The sequence below is a fragment of the Lutra lutra genome, chromosome 17 (assembly GCF_902655055.1).
Source record: "Lutra lutra chromosome 17, mLutLut1.2, whole genome shotgun sequence".
Classification (NCBI taxonomy): domain Eukaryota; kingdom Metazoa; phylum Chordata; class Mammalia; order Carnivora; family Mustelidae; genus Lutra; species Lutra lutra.
Genome location: NC_062294.1, coordinates 4,464,231 through 4,488,750, shown reverse-complemented (window position 1 = coordinate 4,488,750; position 24,520 = coordinate 4,464,231). Strand labels below are relative to the sequence as shown.

The following is a 24,520-nucleotide window of genomic DNA, read 5'->3' as shown; positions in this document are numbered from 1 at the left end:
GCCAGCCTCTATCCTCAAAGATGTCACCACAAGGGAGAATGAGGCAGACACACAACGGTGGAGCCATCAAGAGAGCCAACTGTGGGAATGCACGTTGGCCTTGCCCGCTGGGCCAGGACGAGAAAGAAGGGCGACGTGTCCACTCTGTAAACACGATGGCCTCACTGTGGTAGATGCACCGCTAGTCTGGGTCCTGATGCTGAGACCCAGCAACATTTTGGGGTCAACCTGACGCACAGAGAGGCTGACACACTGCACAGAGCAGCAGCACGCCGGCGGGGGTGGGGGCGCCCAGATTAGAGCAGCGCACTGTCAGTGGGCCGACTCGGGAGAAAGGAATACAGTGTGTCTGCTGGTTACGAACTCCCCGTTTTCCTGCTTCTCACTCTTCTGGAAGCGGGTAGCTGGGCTTCTACTTCGGCCGACTGAGGCAAAGATACTCCACTCTCTGGACACCTGGGGGAAGGGGCGCCAGGGGAGCCGGGGTCCGGGAAGGGGCTTTATGCGCAGGAAAGGCAGAAGCTCCTCAGCTACCTGCAGCTGGGCAGCTGCTTGGAAAATGCCGGTGGGCACGACAACCTATCCTGCCTCGCAGGACTCGACTTTACCGTTCAGGTTCCATCCTCTGAAAATCAAACTGACGAGGTCAAGTTATGGAATCCAGGCCAGATACGACCCTGTGGCTGAAGAGATGCGGGCTGTGCTGTAATTCTGACGGGAGACCCGGCTCTGGAATGTAATTATCTGGAGATGGCACCTTCTAGTTAACAACGGTGGAAAACAGCTCACTGCGTTGTAGTCTTCCAACCAAGGACAGAGGGGTCACCGGGCCCATAGGTTCCTCTCTGGTGTGACCTTCCTGCAACCGCTCTAAGTAAGGACACCCAGTGCCCAACAACGAAACTCAGAAAGGGGTCATTTCAGAAACAGACAGAAACTTGTGCTCAGCACCGGACTGACAGACACCAGGCCTTTCCAGGGCTGTCTAGAGCCGTCTGACGTGGTCTCAGATCTCTCAGCTCCAGAACTGAGACCCAGATGTAGATCTCTGGGGACTGAAAATAATTTTCAGCAAAATGTTTCATGTGAGATAAGGGGGAGCCTGACGGGCAGTTAAGAAGCAATTCCCGTGAGTGCTGGCGGACGCCAATCCCAGGCGTTGCACGGCGTCCTTGACAACTGGCTGGTGGCGGCCAGAGGCCCGACGTGTGCGCGCCTAAGGACGCAGGACAGCCTTATCTGCTTCTGAGTCCCCAACAGCACTGGGGGGAGAAACAGGGCTTCGGCAATTCTGGCCAACACAGGCTGTCCCCTGACTAGGAACTGCTGATGACAGCTGGAACGAAGTGTGGCCTGAATGCTACGATAATGGGAGGTTATGAAAAAATGGATGTAAAAATGGAATCTTATCAGAAATTTTTAAATGACGGGATATTAACTAGAATGGAAAACTACTCTGTAATTAAAGTCTCCGGCAGAAACAGCTGATGAGAAGATGACGTGAACACTGCACAATCCACTGTCTTCTGCCGAGCGTGTTCTCCAGAGGACACACGGTCCGTGACTGGTGCACTGAGCAGTCTGTTCACGATGTCCGGGCTTCTTCCCCACAGTGGCTCACTGCGTCGATGGTGGTCCTCTGTCCCCTGCCACCCCCAGCCCCCGCCCACCAAAGCCTGTACACACCAAGACCCAAGCTAAGTGGGCAGCTTGGTAGGGGGAGCCCCGGCGGCCAGGAGGCAGGAGCCATGCTGCCGGTGAGGCGGACGGCTGCCCGCAGCACTGCGCGAAGGAGAGGCGTGGGAGGACCACCCCCAGCTGTCCTGGGACACAGGCCCCGCCTCACTGTGCCAGGACCCCAAATCAGGACAAGCCCCCATTCTTCTGTCCAGAAACAGGGAGGAGGAGTGAGGGGGAGAAAACAAGGGAAGCAGTGCTCAGCGGCTGTGGTGCCCAGAGAGAAACAGCAGGAGGAACTCTCGCTGTGGCTTCTGAAAGCGAAGGGAGCAGAGAAAGGAGTCGATGGCGTCCGTGAGACAAAGCAGCAGGCAGACCCACAGCATCTGGGCACCCCACACGCAGGGCGACAGGGACTGGGGGAAGGGCGCGCACGCATTCCAGGCTAGGCCGCAGGCGGGAACGCACACCTCCCCTGAGCAGTCTCGGCCCCCTGGACTGACAGAAAAACCTGTCAGCATCTCAGAATCCGCACCACAAACGGGGACTCGCCTCTCGAACCCCAAACCAGGAGAGTCAGAGCTTCTATTCAACTGACAGCACTGTCAGACCTCAGCTTTTCAAGTAAGAATCAAGCAAACCTAACACAATGCTAATTACCCAAAGCGCTTCCTTAGGCAGGACACCACCAGACAGCGCAACTGTAAAGGTCGATATGGGGGCTCACCAATTAAATAACATCACAAAATGGCAAGCTAGAAGATCGGATGATTCGATAATGAGGTCAGTAAAATTCCATCCTCTCTTACCAAAAAAGAGTAATGAATCACAAACCCCGCAGAAGGAGTGGAAAAGCACAGGAAGGCACTAACCTGGGAGCCGTCTCGTTTAGAGGCTGTGGCTTGGCCCACGACAGGTGCGGACAGGCCGGCAGAGCCCGAGGCTCCGGGCCTCCCAAACGGGCCTCAAGGACCTTGGAGTACCGGTGCAGGTGGTTCCCTGGGGCGGCAGCAACACCAGCGACACAAAACCACGATTGTTAGGAAGACGCCAGGAGACAACTGAGGGGCCTTAGCCTGTCTGTCTGCCTGCCAACAGGCCCACCACGTACCCTGGTAACCTGGCTCCCAGACGCTGACCAGTGCCCCCGGGGGACGCGTGCTCACTGCTCACGGCAAGTGAACAGAGCAGAAGGGCCAGTCCCTTTCAAGTGGCCACGCCACACACAAGGCCGTGGCCGGGCGACCTTTACTGACCACACTTCCACACACCTGTAGATATGCTTCTGGAAGAAAAGCTTTCTCTTTTGGAGTGTTTACTTCTCAGGCAAAACAAAAAAAAATGCGCATCTTTAAATTTCAGAATTTCTCCTATTTCTCAGACCTGTGCTGTCCAGTACTGTAGCCGTGTGTGTGGGTACTGAGCACCTGAAATGGCGTGTCACGTTCCAATGGTTTTGGTGTATTGGGCCAAAGAACTTCACTAAAATGAATTTCACCCTTTTCCTTTTACTTTTTTAGCACGGCCACTGGAAGATTTACAATTTTATCTGCAGCTCACGCTACGCTTCTGGTGGTCCCAGCGGTGAGGACCTGAACACTCTGGCCTGGTGCGCACACAGGCCAGCCATGTCCGACACACAGTGGGCAAGGCCACAGGTTGCCATGGCTCACCAGCCAGTGACCTCGACCAGTTACATCTCTCAACTCCTGTCTCTTCATCTATTCTCCCAGAGCTCTGAGAGGCCTGGGGTGGGTGATCCGTGTACCTGGCACTCAGTGAGTGCTCAGAAACGCTGGCCTTTCTTCCCACAGAACCCCAGGAGCCACGGCTCCATCTGGGAGAGGGCATGATACATGCTAACTTGGGGAAGCGCGAGAACCTCAGAGTTCGCGTCCTTTCTATTCCCACAACAGCCTGCCTGCGAACGCTGGCGACAGCCGGGGGCTCGCCACCAGGCTCTGTTTCTCGCAGGCGCAATGGCCCACACGCACTCACCTTCCATCCTCTCTGGAGTGGCCGAGCCGGCTCCGCGGGGAGGGCGCTGCCGGTTCCCGGAATGACTGAGGCTGGGAGGGGTCACCCCGTAAGACGTGTACTGAAGGAGTGCATCGAGGAGCCAAAAGCAGTCTGTGGGTTCAATGGGCATGTCGTTTAGGGATTAGATGTTTTCAAGGAACGCCTATAGGAAATTAAAAGCCCCCCAAGTGAGGAGAAACAGGACGAGAGGAGGTCACCTATTCCTGAGAAGCCCACACCTTCTGCGGTCAGCGCCAGCCCACAAACACCAGCACGACGGACAGGACCTGACCGTGGGCTTCACTCCTAGCCCCGGGGCTCACGTGGGTCAGGGCCACTGGGCACTGGGCTGGACGGGCTGCCCGAGTGCCACCTAGCTCTGGGCCCCTCGCCATGAGGACAGAAATCCCACCCAGGGATGGCCGGACCCGCACCAAAGCTGCTGCCAGTTCCCGGAGGCTGTCCTGGGGAAACTATCGGGATCTACACTTTGTGGGGTGAGCCGGGACCACCGTGTGCACGCCACTGGAAGTGAGTTCAAGGTCAACACAAGGGCTGAGTCTAGTAATCTGGGCCGCTGGACCCCACACACAACACAGGGGAACAGGAAACAGTCATTCTGAGGGACCCAGCAGGGAGTCCAGGCGCTGGGCTGCGGCCGACGGCTCATCACAGACCCACACGAGGGTCCTTGGGTCAGGACACGGAGACACTGCCGTGTCTGTAAACTGGGCCCCACTGCCTCCATGCAGGTTCGGCCCACGCCTGCCACCGCAGACCCGGTGCCACCAGCAGGGGCTGGACAGGCCGCCAACAGGCGAGGCTAGCAAGAGCTTCACTCCCTCAAGGGCACTCTGGCTGCGTGTGTGAAGTGCGGCCGCTGGCAGACTTCGAACCAGGACAGTCCTCTCAGGCATTTAAAATTTTAATAAAGACTCTTACCAGGAGATCTCCAGTCTTAAAAGGAAATCTTTATGGAAATAGAACGTTAATCTTCTTTCAACTGTGACTTTAACCTTTTTTAAAAAGAGCAACCATATTCTAAGGATTTACACAAAATGCTAGGAATCAGTCAAGTTCAACTTCACTCAGAGATGCACGCACACCAGCTCATGCTCCAGGGGCTTGGCCCTCTGCTCCGGCCGGGCTCTTATTTGCAAACGTGAGGCTCCGGCCTCCTCCCCAGCCCTGTCGTCCGGGGAGCCCGAAGGCGAGCTTCAGACCTGGCTGTGTCGGCATCTCACCGGGCCAAGACACGCAACGCTTTCACCTCCCGTTTCCTCCTTCCCAGCGAGAAATAAACAGTCTGCGTCGGGGCGCGAAACCCCCAATGTGGAGGATGCACAGATACAGAAAAAGCGGACGAATGCCAAGGACCAGGCCCCCCTCGCTAGCTCCCCCAACTGAGGAGGGTACCGAACGCCCCCACTAATGAAGGCTCCCAACAGCCAAATCCCAAGTCTGAGAGGAGAGCTGGGCGCTGGCCCTCCCAGAAGAGTGGGTCCGACCCGGGAAGGGCACCACACGCGCAACGCCTGGGACGTACAGACTCCAGAGCAGGCGGGAAGGGCAGAGCCAGGCAGAGAGCCTCTCCGCAGACACACGACAGTCCCAGTGTCCGCTCTCCCAGGGACAGCAGCGCGGCAGGGAAGGCAGCAGGGCCTACACACGCGGGTCTGGCTTACTCTGTGTGTCTAGACTCAGACACCCAGCGAGCGAGCCCCATCACCAAGGCAGCTGGGAGCTGCCCGGCCACACCAGGTGTGCATGCCCCTGGATCTCCCAGCCCCTTATCGGTGCCTTTACAGGGCCCAGGGGGACAAAAGGTTTGGCCACCAGTCGGGAAGCCCATGCTGCTTCGCGGCTGCACCCCCGGTCCTCACCCTTCTGTCGGTGACTGTCGTCCAGGCAATTGGAGTCTCCGTACAGCACGATGCGGCCTCCGCCCTCAGTGGGAATCTGATAGAGTCCCAAAATGGGCACGTTTTCAACAACTGCTGTCTCCTGCTTCAAAACCTCCAATCCTAAAATAATATCACAACAAAAACAAAAATGCTGAGGAATGATTTTTTTGTTGTTGCTGAGGAATGAAATGATTTTCCAATCGCTACTTGACATTTAATCCACACAACGAAGAAAATAAAGAATGAAAAAGAAAAAAATCATAGCAAAATCTCATATTCAATCTCAACAGTGCAAACTTTTACAACAGAAAAACATCTTTAGTGCCACTAATTTGGTTTCAGCGAAACTCACTTCTACGTGTATACACATTTCCCTGCCATCCTCTCACATCTTCACTTGAAACGATGGAACACAGTATTCGTAATCCTGAAAACACACATTTATGTCCCCTCTGATTCTGACGAAAGGCCTATATCCTGGGGCTGAATTCACAAGGGGTCGCTGGCCAGGCAGCTCTCGGCACACAGAGGCATCTCTGTGGCTTCCGTTACATATCCTTAGGTTTTGCATATTATTAAAAGCAAGGACAAATATAACTGATTTTTAGAGCAGATGCCCACCTATTTTAAATTCAGATTGAAGGCACTTGTTACGTCCGCCCCACAATTACAAATGTTCCAACAGCAGAGCCTTCTTACCTCTGCCCAATCAGATTTCACAGTTTACAGTGGCCAACGACCCAAGAAGTCAAAAACGCAGCAGTGCCATGGGCAGCAAGTGCCTGGGACCTCACTGCACACCCTACAAGGCTAGCCCTGAAGCCAAAACGTCCCTCTGCACCGCACAGACGCACACCTTCTGCGTGGTGTTTACTGTGCTGGTAACACCTAAAACCAGTCTGTGGCTATAAAAACATGACATATCTTGGTCTCTGTGGATAATCCCACAAGGAACTAACTGGAAGAGAAAACAAGATTCTCTTTGTCGGAGGGAAAGACGGAGCAGGAACACAGATGAAACGGGGCAAGTGCGTACTGTGTTACCATGCGGCCTCGTAGTAAGTCAGAGGTTTCTTTCTGACAAAGGGTCCCCCCTGATTCGGTATAACCCAGATTTCCACATTCTTATTTCGTACCCAAAAGATTATTCAACTTACAGGCTACTTGGAAATAAAAAGCCCCTTAGAAAGCACTTCAAGGTAATTAATTTTTATTTTCACCACCAGAACAGCAAAACACACACCCTGAAACCTACAGTGATTCCCCCCACCCTCCCACCCCCAAACCAGGCAGCGACAAGCCAGCAACGTGACCACTACTCTCACACCCGCACCAGAAACCACGCTGCCCTGGGAGAAACAGATTCCAGAAAGAATCACCAGCCCATGGTAAACTCTGCCTAGCAACTGGGAACACAGAATCATTGATGTGCCTGAAGTTAAAATACAATCTTAGGAACACAGATCTATTTACTGACTAACCTTGCCTTGATGAAGGGAGGAAAATCACTATAGATAATTAAAAAAATACATTCTACTGTACAAATGCAAACGGAGGACAGGGAAATTCTGCTTCCTTGTCATTTTTAACCAAAGAAACTGTCCCTAACTTCTAATTATAGGTAATAGCGACATTCATTAGCAGCAAAACTGCAAGGGAAGAACTTTCTTTCCTTCAAATTCCTTGTTTTCCCCTTCTTCTTAAGATTTTAAGTCATCTCTACATCCAGTGTGGACCTGGAACTCCCGAGCCCCAGATCAAGACCCGCTGCTCCCCCGGCTGAGCCAGCCAAGCGTCCCACTGCCCTTCAAATTTTTAAGAGAATTTTAAAAGATGACTCCGTAATTAATATTCTTCACACAGCTAAGAACTTTAAAACATGGTCAGCAGTTTTCTAAAATTTTAGTGATCTGGCAATCACAGAGACAGAACAATTCACAAATAGTAACAAATTTTAAGCAACTTTGAAGGTTGTTAAAAAGTCACACATATTCAACTGCCCTCCTGAAGGAGTTCTATTTATCTTGCAATGATCACTGCCCACAACTGTTCAAATTCACAATCTCTGCAGCCCCCAGAGCCACCATCCGGAAGTCCTGCCTAAAGCAGGTAGCATACAAAAAATATTACAATAAGCTTTTTAAAAACACAAAACTGCTAAGAGATATAGGATAATGAAAATGTTCTAGAAGCAGGTAATAGCGATGCCTGTACATCTCTGTGAATACGAAAGCCACAGAATTATACAACTCAAAAGAGTAAATGTGGGGGAAAAAAATTTTTTTTTAAAGTCAGTGTGAATTATATGCAAATAAAGTGCTTATTAAAAAAAAAAAAAAAGGAAACTAAAATATCATTCCTTACCTTGATCTTTAAAAGTCTGTGTTATCACTATGCCATCTTCTGGAAACTTAGCGATGCTGCACCCTGACGCGTAATACACTAGGGAGAGAGCAGTATCCAGAGTTACGAGAAGGTAGGGACACACTTTATCAACAGCTACACGTTCACCTCAAATGCAGTCTTTATATCAGACGGTTTTTCGAACATTGTTTTTAATTCTAAGACAGAGGCTGCTGCTACCGCCTGTTCACATTTAAACAACAGGTTTAACCCCCAAATTCAAGCTGAAAAAAATGCTACTAACATGAGGTCTCGGGCTAGAATGCAGAAGTCCAGGCATTCAGTCAGGACGAGCGGGGGGTAACAGTAATGCTCAGGATACTGTTCTAGAGACAAGTTACCAAAACTAGCCTGCGGGGAAACCTCTTCAGAGAGACATGCAAAGTGATTTCCTGAACAGAATTTTATAAATCAGGGACCCCTGAGGGCTTCCCTCTCCGGGAACAGAGCTTCCCTCTCCGGGAACAGACGTCAGTGAGGTCAAGAACCTGACCAGTGGCACCAAGATCAGGAAGGCCTGCAGACAAGACTCTCATTTGAAGAATCTGGATAAAGTGACAGCTTTACTGCAGATGTCCTCTTTGAAGACACTGACCCGTTCTGCCTACAGACCCTGCTTCTTCAGGAATCACACCGTCCTCTCCCTCTGAAACCGTGTCTTCAAAGACATGTGGCTTATGCTCTCGCACCCTGAGATCATGGCCCCTTTTAAAGAACAAACGAAACCTTACTGTCATGGTTTGCTAAAGTAAAATCCCCTTCGTATAGGCCATCGCTGAACCCCATGTTCCAGACGGAGAGAAGTTCGTTCAGAGCAGGGACATTCGCCCCTCCAGTGTCCGGCATCCACCACTGCCTAGGGAACAAACAGGGGGCTCGGGCTGTGAGGGGTTGCAACCACTCTCCCACCACACACACACACACACACACACACACTCACTCACTCTCGGTCTTTTCATGATGAGACTAAATGTAGCTGCCAGGATCCAGCCTGGGCACACTAAGGTTTCAGCTGAAACCCCCCGTCTGGGCTTGAGCGACAATGGAACATAAACACTTCAGCCAGTGCACAGAGTAGATGAAAGCTAAACGCACTGGACGCCACGCACCATGTGTGCACAAACACACCACTCCAGAGCGTGGACCACAAGCGGGTTTGTGAAGAGATGAGAAAGAAGTCTTTAAAGCTGAAGTCACAGACTCTGAAGAAAAAAATTCAAAACCTGTTCTAATGAAACATTCATAAAACACTGGGAATCCCTGATCGGTAACTAATCTCAGCAGCATCGCTCCAGCCCCGCGTCTGAGCCTGTCTCTGGCCACGGAAGGACTGCCTTCAGACCAGTCCTCTTAAGTACATGCTGGACAGAATTTAATCCTCAAAAGGCCAAATTTCTGATCAAATACCAACTCCCATCAGTACCTTGTGTTTTCGTCGTAAAACTTGACTTTCCTCATGACAGACGTGTTGTACCAATCACTGAAGACAATGAGTGAAAGGCCATTGTCCACATCCCGTCTCAGCTTGGCGACCTCCTCAGGGAAGTACTCCTCCTCGCTGTCCACCATAAGCAGAGTTCCTGAGGGACGGATTGCGGGTGGTGAGACTCTGTGCCTCTGAACCGTGGGACTCGTGGCTTCAGAAACACACTCATTTCCCTGGCATCCACGTCTCAAGCTCCAGCTTCTAATATTTTGGTCTGAGGCCCCCGTACCCCTCTAAAAGGGGTTAAAAACAGAGGACAAGGGTTCAAAGCACAGTCACCTACTAACAACGCTGGCCTCCTTCGTGTGTGACGCCCAGGTACACAGATGTCACTCGATGGAGAAGCAGCAAAATTCAGCACTAATTTCTTTCAATTAAAATGAATACATAAAACACACAAATATCCTTGTCCCGAGTTTGCCAGTGTCCCTTTTCCCCAAAGGTTACCACTGTCACCGCCGGAGGGAAGGCATGTCACTCTGCCTCAGAGCCCGGCTGCAGCCTCCCCGAGGACGGCAGGCCCCGCACCCGCCCCCTCTCGCTCAGCCTGCAGTCAGTCCTTCCCCACACCGCCACCCGGTGGGAAGGACACGGGGCCGGCGCCCGCGGCGACTCACCATACTGACTCGCGTCAAAGCACGTGAAAGGGGAGCCGAGGACTTCGACGAAGTAGCCCATGCTCCTCAAGTGCTGGTACATGTCCCTGAAGTTGGTGTGGATGTGGTCGCCGTTCCTGAAAGACAACACACCCCGCACTAGATGGCCCCGTCCCTGCTGGTGACAAGGGCTCAGCCGGCCACACAGCTGGCTTCCCACGCCGGGCGCCTCACACCCCGCGGCTCGCCGCCAGAGGGGCCTGGGGGCTCCGGCCGACCACACGGAACTCCGCCTCCGCAGACCAGTGCGCGCTTGGCTGGCACGTGAAACGGGTGGTACCAGGCAATCTCGCATATGGCATGAGCTCGGACTGACCTAAGAGCTGCTCTGCCAAGTGCCCTGATGCGTCATGCCGGCGGCGGCAGGCATGGAGAGCCACCGCCAGACCCGGCACGGGAACGCAGACTAGTGACATTAACTGGGCAGCACCAATGTGGATCACCTCCCCATCCCTCTGCCCAGAGCTCACTCGTGTTCCCACTGTGCCCTCTCCATAAGCCCCGAGCCAAGCACCCCATGGAAGTGCCAGGGCCTCCCTGAGCCCTCCAGAGCCAGCTCGCCCATAGCACGAACCCGTCTTCTCTATGACGTGGCCCCTACCTTGGCCCACCAACTTCTCACCATTCCTGCGCCCCACCTCTGGGCCGAGCCTTCCAGAGACATCTTCACGAAAAGCCCATCACACCTGTGAGTGCCCTGCCCCCATCTTTCAAGGCTCCCTCCTCCCCCACTTCCAGCGTTAAGTCCAAACTCCAGTACTTAGAGAGAGCCACCGTGGGCCTGGCGTACGGGCCACAAGGAAGCCAAGCCAGCTGCCCTGGAGGGCTGGCCGAGGGCTGGCATGGGGCAGGGTCTGGACAGTGGAGCAAGACATAGCAGGGAGTCTGGCATGTGAACAAGTCTGGAGAGTTTGAGGCCAAGAGTGCTCAAATCCCTGCTTTTTAAGATTACCAGGGCTGCTGCATGGGGAACGGACTTTAGGGGAAGAGTGAGACTGGCCAGGAGGCTGCCGTCCAGGCAGGCAAGGACAAGGACCTGGGTGCGGACGGGGCGGGGTGCAGAGGCACAGCAGCCGGCCGGGCAGGACTCGGGACACGCTGAGAAGGCAGGACTGAGAAAGCGTGCTGACTGACCCGCGGAGTAAGGAAAGACAGCAACTGAGGATGAGCTCGGGGAGGTGGGGGAGGCTAAGGTCAGGCTCGCCTGTTGTGGGAGGACAGGGGGTAAGTGTGACAGCTGGTGGCTGCTCACCAGTCCAGAGGGTCATTCTTCATCCTCAGGTTATCCCTGGGGAAGTAGCCGGGCGGGTAGCGGAGGTTATGGTACTGGTCCCAGAGAATTCTCTTGCTCCGCGGAGGAGCGGGAATGATCTTCACCTTAATCGGGAGCTTCACGGTGGAAGTCTGTTCTGCGCCATTTTTCGACTGAAATAAATAACAGGCATTCAAACTGCCCCTTTTGCTCAGAAGAAACTGTCAGGCTTCTGGGTTTAAAAAAATCACTTCTATATATCAATTTAACGCAAATAATTTGAACACAAGCATTCCTAATGACAAATGTGGGAAGAAACATTCACATGTCACAGTTCATCCCATTAAATCCTTCCTTTCAGAATTTAAGATGTAAGATTTAAGGCCCCTTGTTTCTAAAACCTACCGGACTACATGGGTTTGGCCCCACAGCCCCTTGTAGAGCACGAGTATTTGTGCAATCATTCTGAACTTGAACTCTTGCACGAGATACTCTGATCTGCTGTTGCTCAGCAAGACCACGGAGGCAGCCCTACTCACTGCTGAGTGGGCTCTGAAACTCCGGCTGTTGCACAGGCCCGGGCAGCCCCGACCACGGCCTGCAAGCCTCATCACACCCGTCAGCCGGCTTCAAATCCCAGACCCCAGGCACTCGGCCTGCACCTCCCAGCACCACCCCCCACTTCCTGGCAGGAGCCGGTGGAAGGTCAAGGGCAGGCCCCCCCCACCCCCCCACACGCACCCTCTCTCACCTCAGCCGGTGAAGCCACGGTGACCGTGACGTGGCCCTGCGCAACGCCCTCCCACGAAGCTGCCTTCTTGGTGACAGAGATAGAGATGGCCAGGTAGCCGGACCACGGCCATAACACGGAGGAGTATGAGAAAGCAACTTCGATGTTGTCGCCATTCTGCGGTAAGTAGGGCTGCCAGTCAGGCTGCAGAGAGAACCATGCAGAGGCTTCAGTGAGATGCTCGCCTGCAGCCTTCTCCTTCTCGGCCTCAGACCCCTGCTCCACTCAGCAGCGCCAACACTTACGTTCCGATCCTAAACTACCTACAACCAGAGCAGACTAGGTAAAGTCTGGAACAGCATCCATTAGAACAGTCTAGAAACAACTAATTTGGACAGTCTCCGATTCTAAAGAGGATTTTTTACCAAGCTTAAAAAAAAAAAAAGACAATGGTTTGGCAAAGAACTTTTATCTGATAAAGAACATAAACAAAAACTCTCCAATTTGAGAACAATTTTTAATTATTTGTATGCTTTAAAAATCACAGCAATATAAAGTAAGAAAATACTAAAATGGTGTGGATTAACTGTCCAAACTCAGACCACACAGCCAGTGGCCGGGCAGGCAGGTCTCTGCAGGGTGCCCGGAGGGAGAGGGGGCCTGTGGCCAGGTAGAGGGGACCATATGAGGAGGCATCTGGAAGAAACAGAGACTCGCTCCTACGAAATGGACCAGTATTTCAAACCAACCTAAATTACTCATTTCCCTCACAAGCCAGAGAGTAATATTCTCCCAAGTCAGCATATTAAAAAAAAAAAAAAAAAAAAAAAAAACCTGAAAAAGATGGTAAGTGTTTGTAGGATACGGCACCACAAACATTGAGGAAGGAAAGGGATTTGTGACAAATGCTCCAGGGATCACTGGTTAACAACAGAAAAAAGTTAGTTTTTATCTCTTATGACATGTATCAAATGAATTCAACAGTGAAGAGGAAAGTAAGCATCTTACAAGCATAAAAGGAATAGTAATACAAAATAAAATCAAGATTTTTGTCCTACTGTGGAGAGAAAAGTTTCTAATTTTTGAAACAAGAAATTATGAAAGATGAAAATTCAAGCAATAGTAAAGTGTGGAACTCGTACGAAACCAAAAAGAACTATGTAAATAACACTACCACTAGCGTCAAAGAGAAAGACACTCATCTGGGAGAAACTGTTACGTATAACACAACAATGGTTAATTCTTCTAGGACAGAGAGAGGTTCAGATCGACAGAAAAACCCTGAATTCCAGCAGGAAGAACAGGTCACGGGAATGAAAAGCCACCTCACACAAGGGGCCATATAACCGGGGAACCAACTTGGAGAGCGCCACCTCCCAGATAACCGGAGAAGACCTCAGAAGCAAAACACGCGTTTCCTCCCCTCTGAATTTAAAGTTAAAAGATGAACCACCTTCAAATAAACCAAACGTCCACCAACTGATGCATACACAAACGTGGCCCAACCACACAGCAGCTATCACTCGGCTCTGAAGAGGAACAAAGCACCGACGACCTAGAACACAGATGAACCACAAAGACACGCTACACGAAAGGCCAGTCACGACGGGCCACACCGGGCATGACCCCATGTGTACGGGCTGTCCACAAGAAGCAGCTGCAGAGACAAAAGGCCCTCAGGAGCTGCCCAGGGCTGGGAGGAGGGAGAATGGGGAGCGACTGCTAACGGGGCTTTTCCTTTTCTGGCGATGAGAACGTTCAGGAATTACAGAACATCGATAGTTGTAAATATCCTAGGAGCTCCTGAATCACTTGATTTAAAAGGCTGCATTTTATGGCATGTGGATTTTATTTCGATTTTTAACAGCCTCATGGAATTAAAATTAAGAGCTGTCCCGGCCCGTGCAGACAATGGAGCCCTCTGCAGAGTGCTGGCAGGTCTGCTGACAGCAGCGTGCACGGACCTAACCCCTGGCAAGAGTTCAGTAGCGTGTACCAACGGCCACAGTAATGTCCACGCTCTCTGACTCGGGATTCCAATCCAGGGAGTTTCCGTCAGAAACGTATTTCAGAAGAAAAGGAAACCGCGTATGCAAAGATGCTCAGTGAGACATTTACAACCGGAAACCCCCAGCTGTCCAAGCCCCGGATGCAGGCCATTTCCCACAGGGCCTGGGCAGCTAACGTGACACTAAGCAGTCACAGGTGCAGCCTCTGCGTGTGGACAGATGTGACACCAAGAATTCATACTGTGAAGAAGTGTGATACGGAAACTGTTGGCAAGTTTCTGAGCTCTGATTGATATTTCAAATCACACCCCAAGGAAGGACACTCGGGTCCGTGCTCAGTGGAAATACTCCGCCAACAGAGGACGAGGCCTGAGAGTGAACAGAGTTCTGTTTTGTCTCTTACAGACAACAAAGTAGAAATCTCTTTTAACTTAACGTTTGGATTATGTAAACCTACACTGTAAACGCCCATTTTTGTACGCTCATCACAATTATCTTGAAAAGAATAGCTTATTCCCTGAAGGCTAAAAGAAGGGTTTTGGGTTAAAAAAAAAAAAAAAGGACAGTAGGTAAATTATGATTTAGCACAGCTCTGTGATATCAAATAGCTGTGAGCAAGCACCCCGAGGCTGTGCGGAGTTACATCTGACAACATAATGAGAACGGAGAAGACGAGACGAAACTTGGGCCTTACAGAGAACAAAAACACATACCTGAGATAAAGGCTGGAAAAGAATACTTTGAAAACAGTGGTCAGGTTAGTGTGCTGGGGGGCTGGAAGTGATTTCCCCGCTCTCTTTTCCTAGTCCTTTACTATCATGATAACGCTTATGTGGGAAGTAAAAATTACAAAAACAAGACTAAAAACAAGAACACCCCTTTTCAATCAGAGGGCCCATTCGTGCTCACTCAAGAACACAGTAATGACAGGTGGCCATTTAATTAAAGGTGGGAAATCATATAATGAAGAATCAAATATAATTAGTCCATTCAGGAGCCAAGTTTGAGATACCAAAGTCAAAAAGTACCAAGTTGGCTCCATGAATTTATTCTGAGCTTATCAGTTTCAGACTCAGGAGAAAAGAAATCACCACTTCCACACCCTAGCACCCAGGACAGGAGGAAACCTGCCCTGCTTTAACAGGCGAGAGAGGGAGACAGGGCACAAAGGCTGGGCCATGTCTGGGTTCGCCACAAGCCCGAGAGCGGTGCCACCTTATCCACAATCCTTCCCGTGACGCCCATGCCGTTCAGGACGGTGACGTTGACGATCGTTGGCATCCCTCCGTAGTAGATGGGCTGGGAGCAGTACGGCCACATATAGGGACACTCGGTCAGATCGATGTAGCTGGGGCTCAGGCTGAAACAAAGAACACTGGGTCAGAGAAGGACAAAAAGGCACTGGAGCTGCAGAAGCGCATCTGTGTGGGGACCCGAGCCAGGGACAGGTGCTCTTAGGGCCGCCCTGGGCTGACACCCAGGGACCTACTTCGCAACACTCCCTACGCTCAGAGGCCACCAGGCCGGCCTGCCCAGACTGCTTGTGCGTGGCATGGTGAGCGGGAAGCACCTCTTTCCTTCCACGATTCTGGAACTCTGGAGGCCCTGGCTGGCACAGAACCACCCCCAGGGAATACCCAGGACCCAGAGTCTCAAAGGACAGCACGTCGCATCCCTGGGGCAAAGACAGATGTTTTGGAACGGGAGCTCACAGATGGGTGGCCGCGTGGCAAAGACACAGTAAGATCCCGGCTTCACATGGACCCAAGAATAAACTCCACATGCACCAGAGAAACTTGAGGACACAGAAGGACGCAAACACAAATTAGAAGAAAACGTGGGTGAATTCCTTGTACTTTCGTGCAGAGAAAAGCTTTCTGTGACTCCAAATCCAGGCTGGCAACACCAGCAAGCACCTAACAAATGTGGCTACTGGAAAAACACACTGAACACAACAAACACTTCACAGCAAGTCAAAAAACCGACACACAGAGAGAAAGATTTGCAGCGCGTATCGCTGACAGAGGCTCAGTGACCCTGCTCTGTAAAGAAGTCTTCAACTCTGAGGAACAAAACCACACAGAAAATCAAAGAATAAGCAGATGCTTCCCGAGAAAGGGATAAAAACAGCCCTTCAGTACGAAGTGCGCCACCTCACTCAGAACCAGACACGGATGAAAGCAGCGCTGAGTGCGGCTCTGACCCCATCAGACTATCAGACCGGCCGCTAGTTAAGCACGGAGGGCGTCCTGCGGCGGGGGCTCCGGGAAGCAGGCCCGCGCCCGCCTGTGGCTGAGGCCCGCCGCCAGGCACAACCCTTCTGCGGGGGGGCAGGGCGGGACCTAACAAACCCCCGCACTGTCTTACCGTGGACCCAGCCACCCCGGCTCTGCCCCTCCGAGGACAGCCCCCCGTGCAGCGACAGTGCGCGGGCGCGGCGGCGCTCCCTGCGGCAGGCCGCCATCAGCACGCGCCGCGAGTCACCCGAACGCCCACAGAGAAGGAAGCAGCTGAAGAGACAAGGCCCGGCCACACCGCGCTGCTGCCAAGAAGAGAGGGCTCGGCCAGCTGACACGGAGTGATTTCCAGGATGCTGTTAAGTGAAAAAAACAAAAAGCAAAAAAACCTGTGATGTTGCTCTTAACAGAGGAAAAGGGAGGGAGGAACGTACACGTGTATCTGCTCATTTGTGCAAAAAGAAACACAAGAAGGATAAACCCAAACTAATGAGACTGGTACCCACACGGGGTGGGTGGGGACCGGGTGGAGAGATGGGGGAGTGGGAGCAGGAACGGGGCGGGGGGGGGGGGGGGCTCCCGACGTGGGCGGATCCACAAAGAGACACAAACTAACCAACTGGATCAAAACTGAGCGGGAGGGAGGGGTGGGATGAGCAGCGAAGCACCAGGAAGCACCACAGAGGCGGCTGGAGACCTCGGGGGCACAGCAGGGCCACGTGCCGCACAGCGAAGAGACACAGACCCCGCACTCCAGTCAGGACACCTGTGTTTCATGACGGGAGGGCGCAGCCGTTCCAGAACTCTGCGGCACAGACCGTGAGGACTGAGCGAGCAGGCGACCGCTCCGTGCCGGCGCGGGGGAGAAGCGGCCCACGTAAGGAGAGACGCGCCGGAGAACCGGCGCCTGGGCGGGGCCGGGGAGCGATGGATCCCTGAGCTCCTACCCACAGTGACAGACAGACAGACACCAGTGTGCACACCGTGAGCACGCACTGTCCAGCCGTCTGCTACAAGGGCCGGCAAAGCCACAAGCCCAGCGGCTGGGGGCGCACTGCTGCGGGGCGCTGCTTCCCGACACCCCCCCCCATGGCAGGGCGGGGCTGCGAGCGGAAACAAGGAACACTGCGCCCGGGGCTGGAAACGGGTGCTCAGCCCGAGCTGCAACAGTGAGAACGTGTTCAAAACACAAGCGAGGAGCGCCGCAAAGACACAGCAGCCAACTAGAAGGAGCCTCCAACGGGTCCCAAATCTGGGACGATCCGAGCAACAAAATCAACAATGGTATCGATGGCTCCAATCCAGAAGAAAACAAATCCCCCCATGCCCTGATATAAACCAGTGGGTAAGCAAGTACAGGAGAGAAAAGGGACAGCTCTTCCTTAGAGAATTTCAACTAATAAACACAGGAGGAACGAGAGAAACAGAAAGTCAGCAGAGCGCACCCTCTAGATTAACACTGTTACAGGCAAGAACCAGCAATGGATGTGGAACCTGTGAGTCAAAAGACGTTAGAAACAGGATCTCCGGGCGCCTGCATGGCTCAGTCAGTTCAGCATCTGCCTCTGGCTCAGGTCATGATCCCAGGCTCCTGGGATCAAGCCTGGCATCAGGCTCCCTGTCCAGAGCAGAGCCTCCTTCTCCATCTCCCTCTGTTCCTCCCCTCTGCTTATGCTCACTCACTCTCTCGCTGCCGCAAATAAAAATTTTTTTAAAAGAAATTAAAAAAAAAAAAACAAAAACAGAAAAAGAGAAGAAACAGGATCATCTCCAAGTGCGCCCACACAATACACTCAGCAATCACAGACAGGGGACGGGGGAGGGACCTGGCAGGTGCCACCTATGGAGCCAGGAGCCCTGCTGCTCAGATCTGCTGCAGGAGCACGGCCGATGGACCCTCTGCCATGTCTGTGCTGGGGCAGGCTGCCCCCTGCTGCCCCCCAGCCAAGGCTGAGCATGGGGGGAACCAGGGCAGGCCCAGCCCGAGACACAGGCTCCTCAAATGGGCCACTCTGGTTCAAGAGCTCCTCATCAGTGGACACACTCTGGGACCTGTGCCGTGGCAGCCCTCAGACTCTTCCTGTCTCCTTCCCGTTGTCCTTCCTAGGTCCCTTCCCTGTAGCTGATCTCACAGACATGCCCTCCTCCTCGGTGCCTGCCTCCTGGAGGGCACAGAGGGATGCACCACCTCAATCACACGAGGTGAATGGACACCACTAGCCCTAAGAGGAACAGGAACTGAGGAAGTGTCCTCGCAGGAGACCAGGCATATGGGCCCACCCAGTGTACTGCAGGATGGTGGCTGCATCCTGGACCCGGAAAAGGATGGGACACACAGCGGGTGACATGAGTAGAGTCTGGAGATAAGCCCACGGTAACAAAGCAGTGTTAAATTTCCAGGCCTTGAGACTGGCACCGCGTTCCCTAAGCTGTAGTCCTCAACGTACTATTTGTGACTTCACTGTAAATCTAATTATTTCAAATAAAAATTTCAAAATAAAAAACAAAACCAACTCTGACTAAAAATACATAACCTCAAACTAACCATGAGAAAACATCAGGTAAACTCACATCGAGAGTCAGTCTGCTTACTGCCCACTACGTAAGTAACCAGCACTCCCAAACGAGTCGTGGTCACGAGTGACGGCAAAAGACAGATGAGCCACAGAAGGCTGGAGGGACCGGCAAGGCAGGGCAAGAGCTCAGGCCTGGATCCCGGCCGGATGGACGCAGCGCACCGGGGCCCGGGTGCCTGTGAGCCTGGCTTATGGCTTCGTCACAGCAGAGTGTCAGGGCTCCCTGGCTGGCTCCAAGCGTTCAAGTACTGTCAGCAAAGGTGCTGGCATCGGGGAAGCTGGGTAAAGGGTATGTGACAACAGCGACACTACCTTTGCAAATTTCTGCAAACCTAAGATTATTTTAAAAGAAAGTTCTGGGGTGCCTTGCGTGGCTCAGTCGGTTAAGCGACCGACTCTTGATTTCAGTTCAGGTCATGCTCTCAGGGTCCTGGAATCGAGCCCTACGCTGGGCTCCGTGCTTAGCAGGGAGTCTGCTTGAGGACTCTCTCCAAAATAAATCTTTAACCAAAAAAAAAAAAAAAGAGTAAAAAGAAACCAAATCAGTATCTTAAGCTACGTGTGTTCCAAGTAGCAAAACGTGAGCTGAACCGCGCTCTGGCGGCAGCGTCCCCACAGCAGCGGCGTCCGCCCTCCCCGAGGGTCCAGCGCAGTGCGATCAGTGTCCAGCTCCGGCCCCGAGGCCGGGATCCCGCGCAGGGAGTGGGGGCACCACCCTCAGAGGCCAGGGTGGGAGGGAGGCCGATGTAGAGGAAGCATACCAACCTGGCCTGCGGCTTGTAGCTGTTGAGGATCTGATAGGCCCTGAGGAGATCCAGCTTGCCGTGGCCCTGCTCAAACATATTCACGCCAGGAAGCCTCCGGGCGGACGCAATAAGCGCCTGCTTCATGCTGGCCGGGTTCACCAGTTCGCGCTTCTGCACTGTGCTGGAGAGAAAATCACGGATTTGCTCATTACCTCTCGGCGGAAGGAGGAAAATCGGACTATCCCTGTGGACGCGCAGACCTGTGACCTCCGATCTGGCGTCACATCTCCCGGGGGCTGCTCCGGTCAAGCCCAAGCAGGCTGAGAACGAACATGCCATTTTTGCACCTGTCTCAGGACGACTTCTTAGCCACGTGACTCAGGGAGCTTCTGCCTGTTTGTACTGAGTCTATCAGAAACACTTATTTTCCTAATGACGCGACTCAACAGACCGCAGAGGCGGCAGGAGGCAGAAGAGGTCAGAGCGCCTGGCTCCTGAGGGGAAGGGAAGCCGGCTGGCAGAAGGAAGTGGACCAGCCGCGACAGCACCCTGCGGCGGAAGGAGCGGACACCAGACGGGGCCGCGGAGGACCTCCCGTTGGGACGGGCGGGAGCCACAGGGCCAAGTGACCCCCACGGCCTCCGCCTGCTGTGCTGTCTCCCTGCGGGGAAGGGCCAACAGCACGCACGCGCCTGGGCCGCAGCCCCATCAGAACGCACCGGACAAACGAACACACGGCTCTACCTGGCCAGGAGGCCCGGGATGCGCAGGTGCCATCGGCGCTGGAGAATGCCAGCACGAACACGCAGTTTCTCTATGCTCACAAATCATAAATACAAGTGTCAACCCCTCAACGTGGGGAACAAAACCCAGAAAATGAAAAAGAGACACAGACTCTGCACAGTCCCGAGTATCTATGAGTGTGGCTGGTCTTGGAAGGGTGCGCGGGGTTTCCACTCGTCTGGGTGGGCCATCCAGTGTCAGGGGAGGCCGAGGTGGTCCAGCGAGACTGAGACTGGAAGAGCCGCCAGGAGCTTGGCCACAGCCGCACACGCCCACCCCCGCGCCGACAGGCCAGACCAAAGGCCAGGCCCGGCCTCCTCAGGAGGGCTGCTAGGCTGGAGGCGAGCAGACTCGCCCTGGGCGCACTTCTGAGCTGCAGGGAGACAGGAAGGTCAAAGCCTTTCATGACACTGGAAGCAGCTATACTTAGAGAAGCTCCTGGAAACGAAAGCCTCCTCCCCTCCCCGCTCGCCCTATAGGGAGAGGTCCACTGGGCTCAGGAGTGCAGCCAAGCCTCAGCCCGGCCCACAGTCACAGTCGGTGGGGAAGGAGCCAGGGTCTCTGTGCCCCGTAAGCAAGAGCATAGCTGAACCCTAGTCGAGCGGGCTCCCCCCTGTCCCCGAGTATGAAAGCCTGTGTGCGCCAGGCGACTCCACGTTCTGCGGGCCCTTGCCGCCACCTCTCCACACGGAACATGGGGTAAGGAAAACGAATGGAAGAAAAAAGACAGGGTTCTTCTCCAGAGACCACCCCAGCCAGGGTCTGTATTTTCAAGACTATGGCTCTGAACACTAAGGGAAGGATGGGAAAAGGAGGACAGAGATAGACAGCTACCTTTATCAAAGATTACTAATTAAAAAACAGCCCAGGCCTCAGAAGCTAAAATCAACATAAACTTACTTGCTTTAAAAAAGAACTTCAAATATAAAAACATTTACTATCATTTCCCTCTTACTTTTAAAATTAACACAGACTACATTAACTTTCCACTACACAAGTTTACGTGAGCCCAACACAAAAGCTCAACCGACACCTCACCCCAGTAGAGAGCGATTTGGGGGAAAACACCAAACAAGCACGAACTCCGAAGACCTCTCTGTAACCTTCGGACTGAGGCACACGGCCCATCCAACTAAGTCACAGCCCGTGAGCGTCACTTCTGGCCAAGTGCCTCTGAGAACATCCTCCAACCTCACTCTCTGCAGAAGTAAGGGCCAGTCACCAAGCTCTGTTCCAAGCGTACAAGGGATTCAATGAGACGACGGACTGATAAATTACACTGAGACGGTCCGTCCCGCAGCCTGACCACAGCTCCGCGGCTAACAGAGCACACGAAAAGGGGACTCCCTAAGGAAATGAAGAAAGGGGACTCCCTAAGGAAATGAAGAAAGGGGACTCCCTAAGGAAAGGAAGAAAGGGGACTCCCTAAGGAAAGGAAGGAAAACATCAGACTTTTTGTGCCCTGCCTGATATACACACTTGCTTGGACTTAACAACTATAGCACAAAATCGGCATGTTAAACAAAATAAAATGGAGGCACAGGGTCCATGGCGAATCCCACACCTTCCTCAATATTGCTGTGAACTATAACCGCTTTTTATTTAAAAAGCTTTATTTGAGAGACAGAAAGAGAGCACGCGTACACGCATGAATTGGGGGGTGGCCAGGGGGAGGAGCAGACTCCCCGCGGAGCAGGGAGCCTGAGGACACGCGGCTCAATGCAGGACCCTGAGATCATGACCCAAGCTGAAAGCAGCCCTTAAACAACGGACTCTTTAAGGGGCCCCTGGGTGGCTCAGCGGGTTAAGCCCCTGCCCCTTGATTTCAGCTCAGGTCATCATCTCAGGGTCCTGAGAACAAGGCCCGGGTCAGGCTCTGTGCCAAGCATGGAACCTGCTTAGGATTCTCTCTTTTCCTCTCCCTCTGCCTCTCCCCCCAACTCAAATAAATAAATCTTTTTTTTTTTTTTTTTTAGGTATTGACCATAAACCAACTGGAACAAAAGCAGACACTGGAACCGTGGCAGGTACTGTCCCCTCACATAGTGCTTTCCAGCCAGAGTCAGCATGTGCTCACGCACACGGGACGGGGTGGAGACGCAGAGAGGGAGGGAGCGAGGTTCCCGGCACGCTCCTCAACCTTCCTGCCTGGCTGGGGACAAGCAGGACCCAGGTCCCGGTCCGCGGGCACCACATCCTCTCTGCTGAGTGGCACTCACCTTACCAGCAAGGTGACGGCGCCGGCGACCACCGGAGAAGCCACGCTGGTCCCTGACAGGGCCCGGCAGCCCCCCTTCACACCGGAGCCCCTCACTCCAGCACCATAGGTGACGATATCGGGCTTCACGCGGCCATAGCCTCCCGGGAGTTCCTACGGAGGAGAGAAGCTTGGTTACCCCCAAAACACAGCGCTGGCACGCGGCTACCGCAGTTCGGGGCGGACACGGGTATTTCCACACGACGTAACCTTAGCCATGCACTGGTTTTATCTGAAATTCGCCACGCTAGAACTCACGCTAAAATGGCCATATAGAAAATGAAATTATTTGGGGTGTGCTTTATAATAGCCAGTATAAGAGTAATGCCACAAAGCAACTGAAAGTGAGTATCTAAAAGACCAGAACCTGGAGATTGCTCTAAGGAATTTATGCGTTAGAATTACATTAAAAATATCAGAAAATTAGAATTAAAAATTAAGGAAAAGCGTTTCTTTACAAGGAAAGAATAACGCGACACAGCTGGAGATTTCAGTCCGTCTGTCAGCAGAGGGGAAAGAAAACACCCAGAATGATAAACGTAACTACACGAGCAACAAGATTTTAACCGAGTTCTCGCTCTTTTTTAAAAAATTTTATTTACTTGACAGAGATCACAAGCAGGCAGAGAGGCAGGCAGAGAGAGGAAGGGAAGCAGGCTCCCCGCTGAGCAGAGAGCCCGATGCGGGGCTCGATCCCAAGACCCTGAGATCATGACCTGGGCTGAAGGCAGAGGCTTAGCCCGCTGAGCCACCCAGGCGCCCCTAACAGAGTACTCTCTTAAGTGTCCCGGAAACTGAGGCAAAATGAGAATGACAAGATCTTACACTGTGTCAGAAAGAAGCACGCCAGTCTGAACTGAGCGAGTATTTCCCGGCTCTCAAACGTGACTAGGTGTGGGATGCAGACTCAGCGTGGGGCACCGCGTGAAGGTGCCTTCCAGACCAAGCAACTCAAAATGCCGCCAGAGCACAAGGCCCTGGTGAAGGCCAAGGACACGACCCGTGAATCAGAGCACCAGGAGGGGTAGACGGGAGTACATGAGCGCTACCCACAGGAGCAGCTCCGCTCTGGGGGTGAAGGAGGACGACAGCGGCACCATGAACCCCAAGGAGCCCAAATGATGAATGTGCTGGCGCTACTCCAGCTAAACAGGACTATCTCCAGGGCAGCAGAGCTGAGGAAGAGCTGTTCTCACTGGCCGCTCCGGCCTCCTAAGACAAGAAATATCCTCTTCCCCAGCATGGAGGAAGGACTGCTCACCTTCACCTGTGCGCCACGATGAGACGGCAGATGTCCACGGCGCCCGATCGCTCATCCTGGTGGCCAGGCGAGCCCCCGCAGCCCCGGCCCCTCCCCAGCTCTCCTCCACAGGTACACCTATATGCACACCCACAGCTCGGACACACACGTCCTGTGCAGCACATCCTGCTAGTGAAGAAAAGCCTACCCAGGTAGTCATGCCCCTCGAAGAGAAGCGAGCGATGTTGTCCTCAAAGTCAATGCCGCCCACTCCAATCACATCCATCTGGTCAGCAGGGTTGTTCAGCGTGCTAGAGCAAGGCACAAAAACACAAGGGAAGAGAAGTCAGTTTACATGAGTAATTCAGGGGGTGCCTGGGTGGCTCCATCGACTAAGCATGTGACTAGTGATTTCGGCTCAGGTCAGGATCGCAGGGTCCCAAGATCGAGCCCTGGGTCAGACTCTGCACCGAGCAGTCAGCTCCTCTCCCATGGCTCCTCACCCCGCTCCCCGTCTCTCTCTCGTAAATAAAATCTTAAAAAAA

The 24,520-nt window shown here is 53.1% G+C and overlaps 1 protein-coding gene across 1 annotated transcript in view; it reads right to left on the bottom strand.

The window, feature by feature from the left end:
- MBTPS1 (membrane bound transcription factor peptidase, site 1) overlaps positions 1 to 24,520 on the bottom strand; it is a 51,670-nt gene that overhangs the window by 2,955 nt on the left and 24,195 nt on the right. Inside the window, exons 9-21 of the mRNA XM_047710298.1 lie at positions 24,184 to 24,286; positions 22,698 to 22,849; positions 19,715 to 19,876; positions 15,352 to 15,496; positions 12,149 to 12,331; positions 11,398 to 11,570; positions 10,107 to 10,222; positions 9,427 to 9,583; positions 8,735 to 8,859; positions 7,965 to 8,042; positions 5,580 to 5,720; positions 3,676 to 3,807; positions 2,550 to 2,676 (exon numbers count right to left, since the gene is read on the bottom strand). Of these exons, the coding sequence (XP_047566254.1) occupies positions 2,550 to 2,676; positions 3,676 to 3,807; positions 5,580 to 5,720; positions 7,965 to 8,042; positions 8,735 to 8,859; positions 9,427 to 9,583; positions 10,107 to 10,222; positions 11,398 to 11,570; positions 12,149 to 12,331; positions 15,352 to 15,496; positions 19,715 to 19,876; positions 22,698 to 22,849; positions 24,184 to 24,286 (1,794 nt within the window). The remainder of the gene's footprint in view (positions 1 to 2,549; positions 2,677 to 3,675; positions 3,808 to 5,579; positions 5,721 to 7,964; positions 8,043 to 8,734; positions 8,860 to 9,426; positions 9,584 to 10,106; positions 10,223 to 11,397; positions 11,571 to 12,148; positions 12,332 to 15,351; positions 15,497 to 19,714; positions 19,877 to 22,697; positions 22,850 to 24,183; positions 24,287 to 24,520) is intronic.